The sequence below is a fragment of the Oncorhynchus nerka genome, linkage group LG9a, assembly GCF_034236695.1.
Source record: "Oncorhynchus nerka isolate Pitt River linkage group LG9a, Oner_Uvic_2.0, whole genome shotgun sequence".
In the NCBI taxonomy this organism is placed as follows: domain Eukaryota; kingdom Metazoa; phylum Chordata; class Actinopteri; order Salmoniformes; family Salmonidae; genus Oncorhynchus; species Oncorhynchus nerka.
The window spans coordinates 15,425,789-15,447,196 of record NC_088404.1 but is presented as its reverse complement, the minus strand read 5'-3'; the positions used below and the strand labels follow the sequence as shown (position 1 = coordinate 15,447,196).

Sequence of the window (21,408 nt, the reverse complement as noted above, 5' to 3'; positions counted from 1 at the left end):
ACCGGTATCCCTCTTTTACACTATCCTGTGATACCCACCAGAACCGTACTGTGATGGTCCAGATTTTCTTTTCACTTTGTCGGTTCTAGTGCCGACAAAACCGTTTTAATGGTAGATAGGTGAGACAGAAGAGTATAGATCAGGTCATGTTGCTGGTATCAAAGTCCGATTCTCATGTCGTCCCTTTTCTAGACTATAGATAATATATATATATTTTTTATGTTGTATTGTCACATACACCAGATAGGTGTACTGAAATGTGTTGTTTTATAGGGTAAGCCATAGCAATACAGCACCCTGGAGCAAATGTGTGTTAAGTGCTTTGCTCAAGGGCACAGACAGATTTTTCACCTTGTCGACTCAGGTATTTGAACCGGCAACATTTAGTTTACTGGCCCAACGCTCTAACCGTTCAGCTCTAACCGTTCAGCTCTAACCGTTCAGCTACCTGCTGCCCTAATGAACCACATCAGAACCACATCAAGTGTGTAAAGAATCTAATTGGAGGACTTGTATGAACTGCACAGTTTATTCAATGTTATTCCTTTTCTACTTAATCCCTTCCATCTCTTTCATATTCTCCCTCTGTCTTCCTCCTCAATGTTATTCCTTTTCTACTTAATCCCTTCCATCTCTTTCATATTCTCCCTCTGTCTTCCTCCTCAATGTTATTCCTTTTCTACTTAATCCCTTCCATCTCTTTCATATTCTCCCTCTGTCTTCCTCCTCAATGTTATTCCTTTTCTACTTAATCCCTTCCATCTCTTTCATATTCTCCCTCTGTCTTCCTCCTCAATGTTATTCCTTTTCTACTTAATCCCTTCCATCTCTTTCATATTCTCCCTCTGTCTTCCTCCTCTCTCTCAATTAAATTCAATTCAAGGGGCTTTATTGGCATGGGAAACGTGTTAACATTGCCAAAGCAAGTGAGGTAGATATTATACAAAAGTGAAATAAACAATAAAAATGAACAGTAAACATTACACATACAGAAGTTTCAAAACAATAAAGACATTACAAATGTCATATTATATATATATATATATATACAGTGTTGTAACAATGTACAAATAGTTAAAGTACACAAGGGAAAATAAATAAGCATAAACATGGGTTGTATTTACAATGGTGTTTGTTCTTCACTGGTTGCCCTTTTCTTGTGGCAACAGGTCACAAATCTTGCTGCTGTGATGGCACACTGTGGAACTTCACCCAGTAGATATGGGAGTTTATCAAAATTGGATTCTCTCTCTCTCTCTCTCTCTCTCTCTCGTTCACTATCCCTCTCTCTCTTGTTCTTTCTCTCTCACACTATCTCTCTCTTGTTCGCTCTCGCGCTCTTGCTCCCTTTCTCTCTCATTCACTATCTCTCTCGTGCTCTCGCTCCCAATCTCACTCTCTCTCTCTCTCTCTCTCTCTCATTCTCTCTCTCTTTCTCTATATCTCTCTCTATTGTTCCCTTTCTCTCTTGTTAACTATCTCTCTCTCTGTTATCTTGCGCTCTTTTGCTCTTTCTCTCTCTCTCTCTCTTGTTCTCTTGCTCTCTCGCTCTCTCTCTCATTCTCTTGCTCTCTCTCCCTCCCTCTCTCTCTCTCTTCCCCCCTCTCATTCTGTTTCGTCTCTCTATCACGCTCAGTCTCTCGTTCACTATTTCACTGACTTTCTCTCCTCCTCTCACACTGTCTCTCTCATCCCCCTTTCTCTTGCCCCCCCTCAATGCCAAGGTTTTGTTCTCACTGCTCACCCAGTCAGTTCATTTCAGAGAGTGCCTCTCACTCCCTGTGCCTCTGAGAGCTCCTCAAGTCTCAGACACCAGACGGATTTCAAAGACTCACTTAAATTTTACATCGATTTTCCTCCATGCATGTTTTTGCATAATCCCGGCAACATTACCTAGCTCTCCTTAGCCAAAAAAACAACATTGCTCTCTTTCTCTCCAGTCTGAACCAAGCCTTTGGCTTCTAACAGTAATTTAATTAGTCTGTTTTCTGACTTGAAGTTTGTTCTGTATGTTGGCATTCTGTACAAAACACTAAGCCTAGGCCTCATGGAAGCTAATGACGATTCACACATGACATGGATGTGGACGGACGGCGAGCCATGAATAAATAATCAAATGTACAGTAACATAGAAGAATGATTCCAGTCCCTTTTTTGTGTGTTGTAACAGTGGGATTCCAGGGAAGAAGTGTGGAACTATCATAGTGAGAGCAGAGGAGCTGAGCAATTGCAGGGTGAGTTATTTTTGTGTGTTTAAAAAAAACTCACTTGCAGTATGAAGCTGTTGTTTAGCCCCTTGAATGAACAGGCATCATCAAAATGGACAACTTTAGCCTTTTAAACAGTGGATGTTTAGTCATACATATCCACATACTCCAAACAAACAAACACACGCACACACTCACATATGCGAACACACATGCACAAACATTATTTTAAGTGTAAGCACAGAAATCACACATTGCCTGTTTCCCAATGAGTAGCTCTCTATGTACTGCAGCGACCTTAAACCCAACACCTACAGTTCCTTTTGAAGGTATTCAGACCCCTTGACTTTTTCCACTACATTTTCCATAATGACAAAGTGAAAACAGAAATACGTTATTTACATAAGTATTCAGACCCTTTGCTGTAAGACTGGAAATTGAGCTCAGATGCATCCTGTTTCCATTGATCATCATTGAGATGTTTCTACAACTTGATTGGAGGCGACTTGTGGTAAATTCAATTGATTGGACATGATTTGGAAAGACACACCCTGTCTATATAAGGTCCCACACTTGACAGTTGTGGTAGCAATTCTATAGGAAAAGAGATTGCAGATTCTTTCAAACTACACTTTTATTATATGATTTGCAAAAATGGAGAATCAACCATCCACTCAACACCGCATAGTTGAAAGCTCAATAAATGGTGTCAGTTCTAGGTTTATACATGGCAGTCAGCAGATAGTGTGTAAAAGGCAATTACTTGTCGGTGCAGATTTAAGATAGCACGAGGTTGATAGCCTGATGGCTCAACCGTCTAGCTGCATTTACAATATCCATGTGACTTTCTGCAGACAGTAAATCCACGGGATGTCGTTTGGGTGCTGCGGTCACACCCAAGTTTGTATCAGGTTAGAAAAGACACAAGCATATAACGAGATATTTCTTTATACAGTAAAACACAGGATAGCATGACAAATGATGTAATTTCCCACAACATTTCCTCCCTTTTGAGACTAAGTCTCAACCTAATAGAAAATGACACAAGTATTTTCATTAAACAAGCATTAACATGAGGAAAAAAGATGGAACAGGACACACTTTCTTACACATAGTATATTACAATTGTAAATTACCTCCGTTGTCATTGAGTTTCAATCCTTCACATAGTGCAATTCATTCTCAGAAGGGAGAAAGAGACATATGAATTTAACATCAATAGATACTATATCACCACACTAAAGGCAATTGCTTTGTTGAGACTGTCCATATTGCCACAGGGTCACCATGACGGTAGGCCCTTAACTCTACCGTGGGAGCATTATTCACATAACCTCCGCTGTGACATGGCCTATGGACATGTTCCACCATTAACTAAATGTTTTTTACCTTGGTGTTATGGATTATCATCATATTCATCAGACATGTAATCAGACATAGGAAATAAATCAGATAAATAGGGTTCTGAGGCATCTCCTTCAGGGGTCAGTAATGACATGGAAGGAATAGCCTCAATGTCTTTGCTGCACAATTTCTTTACACAAGTTTTAATAATATAAAAAAAATAACTAAGCCATAAATCAACCAGTGAAATATTGTAGCTCCCATAACACCAAATAATGACTGAACCTATCCAAACGGATTCCAATCGTTGTCTGGTTGGTGTTCTTTTGTGAAATCACCGCTAAGCTTTTCAGATGTTCCACTACAATAGTCAAGTTAACCTCACCCTGGGGTATGAATGTACTGCAATGGTCATCTATCATTTGACACACTCTTATGCAAACATTCTGTCCCTGTATGTACTTAGCCTCTGGTTACAAATATATTTTGCACAATTAATCATTCTAACTCATTACACATTATTCACTACTGCTAGTCCACTTACACAGTTATAAACATACTAAAACATGCTCAAGTCAATTGTACTGTATCATCCAGAAATGCATATGTATTGATGTGCTTTAACATTGGAATTCTGAACTTCCCTACTATCAATGTTATACAACCCAAATTTAGAATGACAGTCTTCAATGCTCCACGTTGAGTTTATCACTCAAATGCAAGACCCTCAACTTAGCACACACCAACACAGGTAGAATGCATATTTGCAAACAGGGAACCATATATAGACAGTTTGTACTACTTATTACCAGTATTAACTTTTCTCATTATGGCCCCTGTTTATCCCTGTCTTACACTGTCGTGAGTGGCATGTTAATGACAGATCGGTATCTCAATGCAGTCTAAATTACTATACATTTTTGCAGTGTGCAACCTGATACCCCCAAACAAACAATTACGGGCAAGGTTGACCCCACCCCCTCCTGGCACTCATCCTTCTTGCGTGTCTTCATGTTCTTCTTCAGATAGTGTTTCAGTTTATCCTTCAAATGGCACATGTTCAAAGTGGATGGCCCTTTATAATGCCTCTCACCTGAGCCGCCATTTTCCTTTACAGTCCCCCAACAGCATGAAAGAAGTTGACAGGATCTCTCTCCATGCTCACTCCAAGTGGACTCATGTCACACTCCTGAGAGAAAAACATGAGAGAAAAGGCAGTTGCTAGCTTCGACTGGATGCTGTGTACAGGTTGCTAGCTAAGACTCAGGTCTCACGGTAGGAGTGGTGAAGGAAAAGGTCATAGTGAATGCCGTTTCTTCAGCCGGTTAGGGGGGTTGAGGCTCACACTGTTCTTGACTATCAATTTATACCTTCCATGCATCTAGACACCATCTGTGGTCACCTTCGCCATAACCTCAAAAAAGGACAGACCAAAACAACAGTTTAAAGAATTTTTCATTCAGAAAAATATTTATCATATAACAAATTATTACCTTCCCAATTTTCTTAATACAATATTCCTAAAACAAATGTCAAATAGCATAACACACTTGTTGAAACCATTTTGAAAATGTGCTTATACTCCCTTATCATACTGACAACCTCCCCGCAGAGTTATCCCTTAGGGAGGAATCCCAACCCTATAGCAGACCCAACCTGGTGAGATTTGTATCAAGACAAAAAGAAACAGACAACACGACAGCAATATACAATTAATTCATATTAAACTAGAGGTGGGAATAAGGTTTCCTTCTTTCATAGGCAGACATGTGAAGAAACACATTTGCATATTTACCAAAAGCCCCAAGGGACTAGTAACTAAAAACTACAACGCTGCCTGTTAAATAAAAAATGACCAAATTAGAATAACAAATCAAATTAGAATTACAACTCTTGATAACTCATAAGGTAATGGGAAAATAGACTAGAGACAGGTGTCCCTCATTCAGGGCAGCACTCTCTCTTATTCTCATGTTCTGAATTACACATAGGACTATTGCTAAATTATAAACTTCTTCCTAATCATTAGTGTTTAGATATTACATTTAAATCTCACCCAATGTCTCACCCAATGTCTTCAGTTTTTCTAGTGAGTGTGATCAGGCCTTACCAGGAAGTCTGCTACTCTTTGTTTATTATCTATGCATAGTCACTTTGACTCTACCTAAATGTGCCTCCACACATTGACTCTGTACCGTAACCCCCTGTATAAAGCCTCCACACATTGACTCTGTACCGTAACCCCCTGTATAAAGCCTCCACACATTGACTCTGTACCGTAACCCCCTGTATAAAGCCTCCACACATTGACTCTGTACCGTAACCCCCTGTATAAAGCCTCCACATTGACTCTGTACCGTAACCCCCTGTATAAAGCCTCCACACATTGACTCTGTACCGTAACCCCCTGTATAAAGCCTCCACATTGACTCTGTACCGTAACCCCCTGTATAAAGCCTCCACATTGACTCTGTACCGTAACCCCCTGTATAAAGCCTCCACACATTGACTCTGTACCGTAACCCCCTGTATAAAGCCTCCACACATTGACTCTGTACCGTAACCCCCTGTATAAAGCCTCCACACATTGACTCTGTACCGTAACCCCCTGTATAAAGCCTCCACACATTGACTCTGTACCGTAACCCCTGTATAAAGCCTCCACACATTGACTCTGTGCCGTAACCCCTGTATAAAGCCTCCACATTGACTCTGTACCGTAACCCCCTGTATAAAGCCTCCACATTGACTCTGTACCGTAACCCCCTGTATAAAGCCTCCACATTGACTCTGTACCGTAACCCCCTGTATAAAGCCTCCACATTGACTCTGTACCGTAACCCCTGTATAAAGCCTCACACATTGACTCTGTACCGTAACCCCTGTATAAAGCCTCCACACATTGACTCTGTACCGTAACCCCTGTATATAAAGCCTCCACATTGACTCTGTACCGTAACCCCTGTATAAACTCCCCTGTATAAAGCCTCCACACATTGACTCTGTACCGTAACCCCCTGTATAAAGCCTCCACACATTGACTCTGTACCGTAACCCCCTGTATAAAGCCTCCACACATTGACTCTGTACCGTAACCCCCTGTATAAAGCCTCCACACATTGACTCTGTACCGTAACCCCTGTATAAAGCCTCCACATTGACTCTGTACCGTAACCCCTGTATAAAGCCTCCACACATTGACTCTGTACCGTAACCCCTGTATATAGCCTCCACATTGACTCTGTACCGGTACCCCTGTATATAGCCTCCACATTGACTCTGTACCGTAACCCCCTGTATAAAGCCTCCACATTGACTCTGTACCGTAACCCCCTGTATAAAGCCTCCACATTGACTCTGTACCGTAACCCCTGTATAAAGCCTCACACATTGACTCTGTACCGTAACCCCCTGTATATAGCCTCCACATTGACTCTGTACCGGTACCCCTGTATAAAGCCTCCACATTGACTCTGTACCGTAACCCCTGTATAAAGCCTCCACACATTGACTCTGTACCGTAACCCCCTGTATAAAGCCTCCACACATTGACTCTGTACCGTAACCCCTGTATAAAGCCTCCACACATTGACTCTGTACCGTAACCCCTGTATAAAGCCTCCACATTGACTCTGTACCGTAACCCCTGTATAAAGCCTCCACACATTGACTCTGTACCGTAACCCCTGTATAAAGCCTCCACACATTGACTCTGTACCGTAACCCCTGTATAAAGCCTCCACATTGACTCTGTACCGTAACCCCCTGTATAAAGCCTCCACATTGACTCTGTACCGTAACCCCCTGTATAAAGCCTCCACACATTGACTCTGTACCGTAACCCCCTGTATAAAGCCTCCACATTGACTCTGTACCGGTACCCCCTGTATATAGTCTCCACATTGACTCTGTACCGTAACCCCCTGTATAAAGCCTCCACACATTGACTCTGTACCGGTACCCCCTGTATATAGCCTCCACATTGACTCTGTACCGGTACCCCCTGTATATAGCCTCCACATTGACTCTGTACCGGTACCCCCTGTATAAAGCCTCCACATTGACTCTGTACTGGTACCCCCTGTATATAGTCTCCACATTGACTCTGTACCGTAACCCCCTGTATATAGCCTCCACATTGACTCTGTACCGGTACCCCCTGTATATAGCCTCCACATTGACTCTGTACCGGTACCCCCTGTATAAAGCCTCCACATTGACTCTGTACCGGTACCCCCTGTATATAGTCTCCACATTGACTCTGTACCGGTAACCCCCCTGTATATAGTCTCCACATTGACTCTGTACCGGTACCCCCTGTATATAGTCTCCACATTGACTCTGTACCGGTACCCCCTGTATATAGCCTCCACATTGACTCTGTACGGTACCCCCTGTATAAAGCCTCCACATTGACTCTGTACCGTAACCCCTGTATATAGCCTCCACATTGACTCTGTACCGGTACCCCCTGTATATAGTCTCCACATTGACTCTGTACCGGTACCCCCTGTATATAGTCTCCACATTGACTCTGTACCGGTACCCCATGTATATAGTCTCCACATTGACTCTGTACCGGTACCCCCTGTATATAGTCTCCACATTGACTCTGTACCGGTACCCCCTGTATATAGCCTCCACATTGACTCTGTACCGGTACCCCCTGTATAAAGCCTCCACATTGACTCTGTACCGTAACCCCCTGTATATAGCCTCCACATTGACTCTGTACCGGTACCCCCTGTATATAGTCTCCACATTGACTCTGTACCGGTACCCCCTGTATATAGTCTCCACATTGACTCTGTACCGGTACCCCCTGTATATAGTCTCCACATTGACTCTGTACCGGTACCCCCTGTATAAAGTCTCCACATTGACTCTGTACCGTAACCCCCTGTATATAGCCTCCACATTGACTCTGTACTGGTACCCCCTGTATATAGCCTCCACATTGACTCTGTACCGGTACCCCCTGTATATAGCCTCCACATTGACTCTGTACCGTAACCCCCTGTATATAGCCTCCACATTGACTCTGTACTGGTACCCCCTGTATAAAGTCTCCACATTGACTCTGTACCGTAACCCCTGTATATAGCCTCCACATTGACTCTGTACCGTAACCCCTGTATATAGCCTCCACATTGACTCTGTACCAGTACCCCCTGTATATAGTCTCCACATTGACTCTGTACCGTAACCCCTGTATATAGTCTCCACATTGACTCTGTACCGGAACCCCTGTATATAGCCTCCACATTGACTCTGTACCGTAACCCCTGTATATAGCCTCCACATTGACTCTGTACCGTAACCCCTGTATATAGTCTCCACATTGACTCTGTACCGTAACCCCTGTATAAAGCCTCCACATTGACTCTGTACCGTAACCCCTGTATATAGCCTCCACATTGACTCTGTACCGTAACCCCTGTATATAGCCTCCACATTGACTCTGTACCGAACCCCCTGTATATAGCCTCCACATTGACTCTGTACCGTAACCCCCTGTATATAGCCTCCACATTGACTCTGTACCGTAACCCCCTGTATATAGTCTCCACATTGACTCTGTACCGTAACCCCTGTATAAAGCCTCCACATTGACTCTGTACCGTACCCCCTGTATAAAGCCTCCACATTGACTCTGTACCGTAACCCCTGTATATAGCCTCCACATTGACTCTGTACCGTAACCCCCTGTATAAAGCCTCCACATTGACTCTGTACCGTAACCCCCTGTATAAAGCCTCCACACATTGACTCTGTACCGTAACCCCCTGTATAAAGCCTCCACACATTGACTCTGTACCGTAACCCCCTGTATAAAGCCTCCACATTGACTCTGTACCGTAACCCCTGTATATAGCCTCCACATTGACTCTGTACCGGTACCCCCTGTATAAAGCCTCCACATTGACTCTGTGCCGTAACCCCCTGTATAAAGCCTCCACACATTGACTCTGTACCGTAACCCCTGTATAAAGCCTCCACACATTGACTCTGTGCCGTAACCCCTGTATAAAGCCTCCCACATTGACTCTGTACCGTAACCCCCTGTATAAAGCCTCCACATTGACTCTGTACCGTAACCCCCTGTATAAAGCCTCCACATTGACTCTGTACCGTAACCCCCTGTATAAAGCCTCCACACATTGACTCTGTACCGTAACCCCCTGTATAAAGCCTCCACATTGACTCTGTACCGTAACCCCCTGTATAAAGCCTCCACATTGACTCTGTACCGTAACCCCCTGTATAAAGCCTCCACATTGACTCTGTACCGTAACCCCCTGTATAAAGCCTCCACATTGACTCTGTACCGGTACCCCCTGTATATAGTCTCCACATTGACTCTGTACCGTAACCCCTGTATAAAGCCTCCACACATTGACTCTGTACCGGTACCCCCTGTATATAGCCTCCACATTGACTCTGTGCAGTACCCCCTGTATATAGCCTCCACATTGACTCTGTACCGGTACCCCCTGTATAAAGCCTCCACATTGACTCTGTACTGGTACCCCCTGTATATAGTCTCCACATTGACTCTGTACCGTAACCCCTGTATATAGCCTCCACATTGACTCTGTACCGGTACCCCCTGTATATAGCCTCCACATTGACTCTGTACCAGGTACCCCTGTATAAAGCCTCCACATTGACTCTGTACCGGTACCCCCTGTATATAGTCTCCACATTGACTCTGTACCGGTACCCCCTGTATATAGTCTCCACATTGACTCTGTACCGGTACCCCCTGTATATAGTCTCCACATTGACTCTGTACCGTTCCCCCTGTATATAGCCTCCACATTGACTCTGTACCGTAACCCCCTGTATAAAGCCTCCACATTGACTCTGTACCGTAACCCCTGTATATAGCCTCCACATTGACTCTGTACCGGTACCCCCTGTATATAGTCTCCACATTGACTCTGTACCGGTACCCCCTGTATATAGTCTCCACATTGACTCTGTACCGGTACCCCATGTATATAGTCTCCACATTGACTCTGTACCGGTACCCCTGTATATATAGTCTCCACATTGACTCTGTACCGGTACCCCCTGTATATAGCCTCCACATTGACTCTGTACCGGTACCCCCTGTATAAAGCCTCCACATTGACTCTGTACCGTAACCCCCTGTATATAGCCTCCACATTGACTCTGTACCGTACCCCTGTATATAGTCTCCACATTGACTCTGTACCGTAACCCCCTGTATATAGTCTCCACATTGACTCTGTACCGGTACCCCCTGTATATAGTCTCCACATTGACTCTGTACCGGTACCCCTGTATAAAGTCTCCACATTGACTCTGTACCGTAACCCCCTGTATATAGCCTCCACATTGACTCTGTACTGGTACCCCTGTATATAGCCTCCACATTGACTCTGTACCGGTACCCCCTGTATATAGCCTCCACATTGACTCTGTACCGTAACCCCTGTATATAGCCTCCACATTGACTCTGTACTGGTACCCCCTGTATAAAGCCTCCACATTGACTCTGTACCGTAACCCCTGTATATAGCCTCCACATTGACTCTGTACCGTAACCCCCCTGTATATAGCCTCCACATTGACTCTGTACCGGTACCCCCTGTATATAGTCTCCACATTGACTCTGTACCGTAACCCCTGTATATAGTCTCCACATTGACTCTGTACCGTAACCCCTGTATATAGCCTCCACATTGACTCTGTACCGTAACCCCCTGTATATAGCCTCCACATTGACTCTGTACCGTAACCCCTGTATATAGTCTCCACATTGACTCTGTACCGTAACCCCTGTATATAGCCTCCACATTGACTCTGTACCGTAACCCCTGTATATAGCCTCCACATTGACTCTGTACCGTAACCCCTGTATATAGCCTCCACATTGACTCTGTACCGGAACCCCCTGTATATAGCCTCCACATTGACTCTGTACCGTAACCCCCTGTATATAGCCTCCACATTGACTCTCTGTACCGTAACCCCCTGTATATAGCCTCCACATTGACTCTGTACCGTAACCCTGTATAAAGCCTCCACATTGACTCTGTACCGTAACCCCCTGTATAAAGCCTCCACATTGACTCTGTACCGTAACCCCCTGTATATAGCCTCCACATTGACTCTGTACCGTAACCCCCTGTATAAAGCCTCCACATTGACTCTGTACCGTAACCCCTGTATATAACATTGACTCTGTACCGAACCCCCTGTATATAGCCTCCACATTGACTCTGTACCGTAACCCCTGTATAAAGCCTCCACATTGACTCTGTACCGTACCCCCTGTATATAGTCTCCACATTGACTCTGTACCGTAACCCCCTGTATAAAGCCTCCACATTGACTCTGTACCGTAACCCCCTGTATAAAGCCTCCACATTGACTCTGTACCGTAACCCCCTGTATATAGCCTCCACATTGACTCTGTACCGTAACCCCCTGTATAAAGCCTCCACATTGACTCTGTACCGTAACCCCCTGTATAAAGCCTCCACACATTGACTCTGTACCGGTACCCCCTGTATATAGCCTCCACATTGACTCTGTACCGTTACCCCCAGTATAAAGCCTCCACATTGACTCTGTACCGTAACCCCCTGTATAAAGCCTCCACATTGACTCTGTACCGTAACCCCTGTATAAAGCCTCCACATTGACTCTGTACCGATACCCCTGTATAAAGCCTCCACATTGACTCTGTACCGTAACCCCTGTATATAGCCTCCACATTGACTCTGTACCGTCCCCCCTGTATATAGCCTCCACATTGACTCTGTACCGTAACCCCCTGTATAAAGCCTCCACACATTGACTCTGTACCGGTATTACCCCTGTATAAAGCCTCCACATTGACTCTGTACCGATGCCCTGTATATAGCCTCCACATTGACTCTGTACCGTACCCCCTGTATATAGCCTCCACATTGACTCTGTGCCGTAACCCCCTGTATATAGCCTCCACATTGACTCTGTACCGTAACCCTGTATATAGCCTCCACATTGACTCTGTAGCAACCCCTGTATATAGCCTCCACATTGACTCTGTACCGGTACACCCTGTATAAAGCCTCCACATTGACTCTGTACCGTAACCCCTGTATATAGCCTCCACATTGACTCTGTACCGTAACCCCTGTATATAGCCTCCACATTGACTCTGTACCGTAACCCCCTGTATAAAGCCTCCACACATTGACTCTGTACAGTAACCCTGTATATAGCCTCCACATTGACTCTGTACAGTACCCTGTATAAAGCCTCCACATTGACTCTGTACCGTACCCCTGTATAAAGCCTCCACATTGACTCTGTACCGTAAACCCCTGTATAAAGCCTCCACATTGACTCTGTACCGTACCCCCTGTATAAAGCCTCCACATTGACTCTGTACAGTAACCCCTGTATAAAGCCTCCACATTGACTCTGTACCGATACCCCTGTATAAAGCTCCCACATTGACTCTGTACCGCGCCCCCTGTATATAAATTGACTCTGTACCGTCCTGTATATAGCTCCACATTGACTCTGTGCCGTAACCCCTGTATAAAGCCTCCACATTGACTCTGTACCGTAACCCCTGTATATAGCCTCCACATTGACTCTGTGCCGTACCCCTGTATAAAGCCTCCACATTGACTCTGTACCGTAACCCCCTGTATATAGCCTCCACATTGACTCTGTACCGTAACCCCTGTATATAGCTCCACATTGACTCTGTACCAGTACCCCTGTATAAAGCCTCCACATTGACTCTGTGCCGGTACCCCCTGTATAAAGCCTCCACATTGACTCTGTACCGTAACCCCTGTATATAGCCTCCACATTGACTCTGTACCGTAACCCCCTGTATATAGCCTCCACATTGACTCTGTACCAGGTACCCCCCTGTATAAAGCCTCCACATTGACTCTGTACCGTAACCCCTGTATATAGCCTCCACATTGACTCTGTACCGTGCCCCCTGTATAAAGCCTCCACATTGACTCTGTACCGTAACCCCTGTATAAAGCCTCCACATTGACTCTGTACCGGTACCCCCCTGTATATAGCTCCTCCACATTGACTCTGTATCCTGCACCCTGTATATAGCCTCCACATTGACTCTGTACCGTAACCCCTGTATATAGCCTCCACATTGACTCTGTACCGGGTAACCCCTGTATAAAGCCTCCACATTGACTCTGTACCGGTACCCCTGTATATAGCCTCCACATTGACTCTGTACCGGTACCCCTGTATATAGCCTCCACATTGACTCTGTACCGTAACCCTGTATATAGCCTCCACATTGACTCTGTACCTGAACCCCCCTGTATATAGCCTCCACATTGACTCTGTACCGTAACCCCTGTATATAGTCTCCACATTGACTCTGTACAAGTAACCCCTGTATAAAGCCTCCACATTGACTCTGTACCGTAACCCCTGTATAAAGCCTCCACATTGACTCTGTACCGTAACCCCCTGTATATAGCCTCCACATTGACTCTGTACCGTAACCCTGTATAAAGCCTCCACATTGACTCTGTGCGTAACCCTGTATATAGCCTCCACATTGACTCTGTACCGAACCCTGTATATAGCCTCCACATTGACTCTGTACCAGGTAACCCTGTATAAAGCTCCACATTGACTCTGTACCGTAACCCCTGTATATAGTCTCCACATTGACTCTGTACCGTAACCCCTGTATAAAGCCTCCACATTGACTCTGTACCGTAACCCCCTGTATAAAGCCTCCACATTGACTCTGTACCGTAACCCCTGTATATAGCCTCCACATTGACTCTGTACCGCAACCCCTGTATAAAGCCTCCACATTGACTCTGTACCGTAACCCTGTATAAAGCCTCCACACATTGACTCTGTACCGGTACCCCCTGTATATAGCTCTCCACATTGACTCTGTACCGTTACTCCCCAGTATAAAGCCTCCACATTGACTCTGTACCGTAACCCCTGTATAAAGCCTCCACATTGACTCTGTACTGGTAACCCTGTATAAAGCCTCCACATTGACTCTGTACCGATGCCCCTGTATAAAAGCCTCCACATTGACTCTGTACCGTAACCCCTGTATATAGCCTCCACATTGACTCTGTATCGTACCCCCTGTATATAGCCTCCACATTGACTCTGCAGAACCCTGTAAAAGCCTCCACACATTGACTCTGTACCGTAACCCCTGTAAAGCCTCCACATTGACTCTGTACCGATACCCCTGTATATAGCCTCCACATTGACTCTGTACCGTAACCCCCTGTATATAGCCTCCACATTGACTCTGTACCGTAACCCTGTATATAGCCTCCACATTGACTCTGTACCGTAACCCCTGTATATAGCTCCACATTGACTCTGTACCGTAACCCCCTGTATATAGCTCCACATTGACTCTGTACCGTGTACCCCTGTATAAAGCCTCCACATTGACTCTGTACCGTAACCCCTGTATATAGCCTCCACATTGACTCTGTACCGTAACCCCCTGTATATAGCCTCCACATTGACTCTGTACCGTAACCCTGTATAAAGCCTCCACACATTGACTCTGTACCGTAACCCCCTGTATAAAGCCTCCACACATTGACTCTGTACCGTAACCCCTGTATAAAGCCTCCACATTGACTCTGTACCGTAACCCCTGTATAAAGCCTCCACATTGACTCTGTGCCGAACCCCTGTATAAAGCCTCCACATTGACTCTGTACCGTAACCCCTGTATAAAGCCTCCACATTGACTCTGTACCGTAACCCCTGTATAAAGCCTCCACATTGACTCTGTACCGATACCCCCTGTATATAGCCTCCACATTGACTCTGTACCGTAACCCCCTGTATAGCCTCCACATTGGACTCTGTACCGTAACCCCTGTATATAGCCTCCACATTGACTCTGTACCGTAACCCCTGTATATAGCCTCCACATTGACTCTGTACCGTAACCCCTGTATATAGCCTCCACATTGACTCTGTACCGGTGCCCTGTATAAAGCCTCCACATTGACTCTGTACCGTAAACCCCTGTATATAGCTCCACATTGACTCTGTACCGTAACCCCTGTATATAGCCTCCACATTGATCTCTGTACCGTAACCCCTGTATAAAGCCTCCACACATTGACTCTAACCGTAACCCCTGTATAAAGCCTCACACATTGACTCTTGTACCGTAACCCCTGTATAAAGCCTCCACATTGACTCTGTACCGTAACCCCTGTATAAAGCCTCCACATTGACTCTGTACCCGTAACCCCTGTATAAAGCCTCCACATTGACTCTGTACCGTAACCCCTGTATAAAGCCTCCACATTGACTCTGTACCGTAACCCCTGTATAAAGCCTCCACATTGACTCTGTACGGGTGCCTGCATAAAGCCTCCACATTGACTCTGTACCGGTGCCCCTGTATATAGCCTCCACATTGACTCTGTACCGGTGCCCCCTGTATATAGCCTCCACATTGACTCTGTACCGTAACCCCTGTATATAGCCTCCACATTGACTCTGTACCGGTACCCTGTATAAAGCCTCCACATTGACTCTGCGGTACCTGTATATAGCCTCCACATTGACTCTGTACCGGTACCCCTGTATATAGCCTCCACATTGACTCTGTACCGTAACCCCTGTATATAGCCTCCACATTGACTCTGTACCGGTACCCTGTATATAGCCTCCACATTGACTCTGTACCGGTACACCCTGTATATAGCCTCCACATTGACTCTGTACCGGTGCCTGTATATAGCCTCCACATTGACTCTGTACCGTAACCCCTGTATATAGCCTCCACATTGACTCTGTGCAGTTACCCCCTGTATAAAGCCTCCACATTGACTCTGTACCGGTACCCCTGTATATAGTCTCCACATTGACTCTGTACCGTAACCCCTGTATATAGCCTCCACATTGACTCTGTACCGAACCCCTGTATATAGCCTCCACATTGACTCTGTGCCGTAACCCCTGTATATAGCCTCCACATTGACTCTGTACCGTAACCCCTGTATAAAGCCTCCACACATTGACTCTGTACCGTAACCCCTGTATAAAATATCACACATTGACTCTGTACCGTAACCCCCTGTATAAAGCCTCCACATTGACTCTGTACCGTAACCCCCTGTATAAAGCCTCCACATTGACTCTGTACCGTAACCCCTGTATAAAGCCTCCACATTGACTCTGTACCGTAACCCCTGTATAAAGCCTCCACATTGACTCTGTACCGTAACCCCCTGTATAAAGCCTCCACATTGACTCTGTACCGGTACCCCATAAAAGCCTCCACATTGACTCTGTACCGGTACCCCTGTATATAGCCTCCACATTGACTCTGTACCGGTACCCCCTGTATATAGCCTCCACATTGACTCTGTACCGTAACCCCTGTATATAGCCTCCATTGACTCTGTGCAGGTGCCCCTGTATAAAGCCTCCACATTGACTCTGTACCGGTGCCCCCCTGTATATAGCCTCCACATTGACTCTGTACCGGTACCCCTGTATATAGCCTCCACATTGACTCTGTGCCGTAACCCCCTGTATATAGCCTCCACATTGACTCTGTACCGGTACCCTGTATATAGCCTCCACATTGACTCTGTACCGGTACACCCTGTATATAGCCTCCACATTGACTCTGTACCGGTGCCCCTGTATATAGCCTCCACATTGACTCTGTACCGTAAACCCCCTGTATATAGCCTCCACATTGACTCTGTACCGGTACCCCTGTATATAGCCTCCACATTGACTCTGTGCCGGTACACCCTGTATATAGCCTCCACATTGACTCTGTACCGTAACCCCTGTATATAGCCTCCACATTGACTCTGTACCAGTACCCCCTGTATATAGCCTCCACATTGACTCTGTGCCGGTACCCCCTGTATATAGCCTCCACATTGACTCTGTACCGTTACTCCTGTATATAGCCTCCACATTGACTCTGTACTGGTACACCCTGTATATATAGCCTCCACATTGACTCTGTACTGGTACCCCTGTATAAAGCCTCCACACATTGACTCTGTACCGTAACCCCCTGTATAAAGCCCACACATTGATCCTGTACCGTAACCCCTGTATAAAGCCTCCACATTGACTCTGTACCGTAACCCCTGTATAAAGCCTCCACATTGACTCTGTACCGTAACCCCCTGTATAAAGCCTCCACATTGACTCTGTACCGTAACCCCTGTATAAAAGCCTCCACATTGACTCTGTACCGTAACCCCTGTATAAAGCCTCCACATTGACTCTGTACCGGTTCCCCCTGTATAAAGCCTCCACATTGACTCTGTACCGGTAACCCCTGTATAAAGCCTCCACATTGACTCTGTACCGGTACCCCCTGTATATAGCCTCCACATTGACTCTGTGCAGTAACCCCCTGTATATAGCCTCCACATTGACTCTGTACCGGTGCCCCCTGTATAAAGCCTCCACATTGACTCTGTACCGGTACACCCTGTATATAGCCTCCACATTGACTCTGTACCGGTACCCCTGTATATAGCCTCCACATTGACTCTGTACCGTAACCCCCCTGTATATAGCCTCCACATTGACTCTGTACCGGTACCCTGTATATAGCCTCCACATTGACTCTGTACCGTACACCCTGTATATAGCCTCCACATTGACTCTGTGCGGTACACCCCCTGTATATAGCCTCCACATTGACTCTGTACCGTAACCCCCTGTATATAGCCTCCACATTGTTTCTGTACCGGTACCCCCTGTATATAGCCTCCACATTGACTCTGTACCGGTACACCCTGTATATAGCCTCCACATTGACTCTGTACCGTAACCCCCTGTATAAAGCCTCCACATTGACTCTGTACCGATACCCCTGTATATAGCCTCCACATTGACTCTGTACCGTAACCCCTGTATATAGCCTCCACATTGACTCTGTACCGTAACCCCCTGTATATAGCCTCCACATTGACTCTGTACCGTAACCCCCTGTATATAGCCTCCACATTGACTCTGTGCCGTAACCCCTGTATATAGCCTCCACATTGACTCTGTGCCGGTACCCCTGTATAAAGCCTCCACATTGACTCTGTACCGTAACCCCTGTATATAGCCTCCACATTGACTCTGTACCGTAACCCCTGTATATAGCCTCCACATTGACTCTGTACCGTAACCCCCTGTATAAAGCCTCCACACATTGACTCTGTAACCCCTGTATAAAGCCTACACATTGACTCTGTACCGTAACCCCTGTATAAAGCCTCCACATTGACTCTGTACCGGTAACCCCCTGTATAAAGCCTCCACATTGACTCTGTACCGTAACCCCTGTATAAAGCCTCCCATTGACTCTGTACCGTAACCCCTGTATAAAGCCTCACATTGACTCTGTACCGTAACCCCTGTATAAAGCCTCCACATTGACTCTGTACCGGTACCCCCTGTATAAAGCCTCCACATTGACTCTGTACCGGTACCCCCTGTATATAGCCTCCACATTGACTCTGTACCGGTACCCCTGTATATAGCCTCCACATTGACTCTGTACCGTACCCCTGTATATAGCCTCCACATTGACTCTGTACCGGTGCCCCCTGTATAAAGCCTCCACATTGACTCTGTACCGGTACCCCTGTATATAGCCTCCACATTGACTCTGTACCGTGCCCCTGTATATAGCCTCCACATTGACTCTGTACCAACCCCCTGTATATAGCCTCCACATTGACTCTGTACCGTACCCCCTGTATATAGCCTCCACATTGACTCTGTACCGTACTCCCTGTATATAGCCTCCACATTGACTCTGTACCGGTACCCCTGTATATAGCCTCCACATTGACTCTGTACCGTAACCCCTGTATATAGCTCCACATTGACTCTGTACCGCCCCCTGTATATAGCCTCCACATTGACTCTGTACCGGTACCCCTGTATATAGTCTCCACATTGACTCTGTACCGTAACCCTGTATATAGCCTCCACATTGACTCTGTACCGTACCCCTGTATATAGCCTCCACATTGACTCTGTATCAGTACCCCTGTATAAAGCCTCCACATTGACTCTGTATCAGTACCCTGTATATAGCCTCACACATTGACTCTGTATCAGTACCCCTGTATATAGCCTCCACATTGACTCTGTACCGTACCCCCTGTAATAGCCTCCACATTGACTCTGTATCAGTACCCCTGTATATAGCCTCCACATTGACTCTGTACCAGTACCCCTGTATAAGCCTCCACATTGACTCTGTACCGTACCCCTGTATATAGCCTCCACATTGACTCTGTATCAGTACCCCCTGTATAAAGCCTCCACATTGACTCTGTACCGGTACCCCTGTATATAGCCTCCACATTGACTCTGTACCAGTACCCCTGTATATAGCCTCCACATTGACTCTGTATCAACCCCTGTATATAGCCTCCACATTGACTCTGTACCAGTACCCCCTGTATATAGCCTCCACATTGACTCTGTACAGTACCCCTGTATATAGCCTCCACATTGACTCTGTACCGGTACCCTGTATATAGCCTCCACATTGACTCTGTACAGTAACCCCTGTATATAGCCTCCACATTGACTCTGTACCAGTAACCCCCTGTATATAGCCTCCACATTGACTCTGTACCGGTACACCCTGTATATAGCCTCCACATTGACTCTGTACCGGTACCCCTGTATATAGCCTCCACATTGACTCTGTACCAGTACCCCTGTATATAGCCTCCACATTGACTCTGTACCAGTACCCCTGTATATAGCCTCCACATTGACTCTGTACCAGTACCCCCTGTATATAGCCTCCACATTGACTCTGTACCAGTACCCCTGTATATAGCCTCCACATTGACTCTGTACCAGTACCCCTGTATATAGCCTCCACATTGACTCTGTACCAGTACCCCTGTATATAGCCTCCACATTGACTCTGTACCAGTAACCCCTGTATATAGCCTCCACATTGACTCTGTATCAGTACCCCTGTATATAGCCTCCACATTGACTCTGTACCGTAACCCCTGTATATAGCCTCCACATTGACTCTGTACCAGTACCCCTGTATATAGCCTCCACATTGACTCTGTACCGTAACCCCTGTATATAGCCTCCACATTGACTCTGTACCGTAACCCCTGTATATAGCCTCCACATTGACTCTGTACCGGTAACCCCTGTATAAAGCCTCCACATTGACTCTGTACCGTAACCCCTGTATAAAGCCTCCACATTGACTCTGTACCGTAACCCCTGTATAATAGCTCCACATTGACTCTGTACCGTAACCCCCTGTATATAGCCTCCACATTGACTCTGTACCGGTACCCCTGTATAAAGCCTCCACATTGACTCTGTACCGTAACCCCTGTATATAGCCTCCACATTGACTCTGTACCGTAACCCCTGTATAAAGCCTCCACATTGACTCTGTACCGGTACCCCTGTATAAAGCCTCCACATTGACTCTGTACCGGTACCCTGTATATAGCCTCCACATTGACTCTGTACCGGTACCCTGTATATAGCCTCCACATTGACTCTGTACCGTAACCCCTGTATATAGCCTCCACATTGACTCTGTACCGGTACCCCTGTATATAGCCTCCACATTGACTCTGTACTGGTAACCCTGTATATAGCCTCCACATTGACTCTGTACTGGTACCCCTGTATATAGCCTCCACATTGACTCTGTACTGGTAACCCCTGTATATAGCCTCCACATTGACTCTGTACTGGTACCCCTGTATATAGCCTCCACATTGACTCTGTACCGGTATCCCTGTATATAGCCTCCACATTGACTCTGTACCGTGCTTCCCCTGTATATAGC

General features: G+C 45.9%; 1 protein-coding gene across 1 annotated transcript in view; it reads left to right on the top strand.

Annotated features, from left to right (window-relative positions):
* LOC115134687 (copine-8-like) overlaps positions 1–21,408 on the top strand; it is a 106,121-nt gene that overhangs the window by 47,130 nt on the left and 37,583 nt on the right. Inside the window, exon 7 of the mRNA XM_065022358.1 lies at positions 2,171–2,234. Coding sequence (XP_064878430.1) covers positions 2,171–2,234 — 64 coding nt within the window. The remainder of the gene's footprint in view (positions 1–2,170; positions 2,235–21,408) is intronic.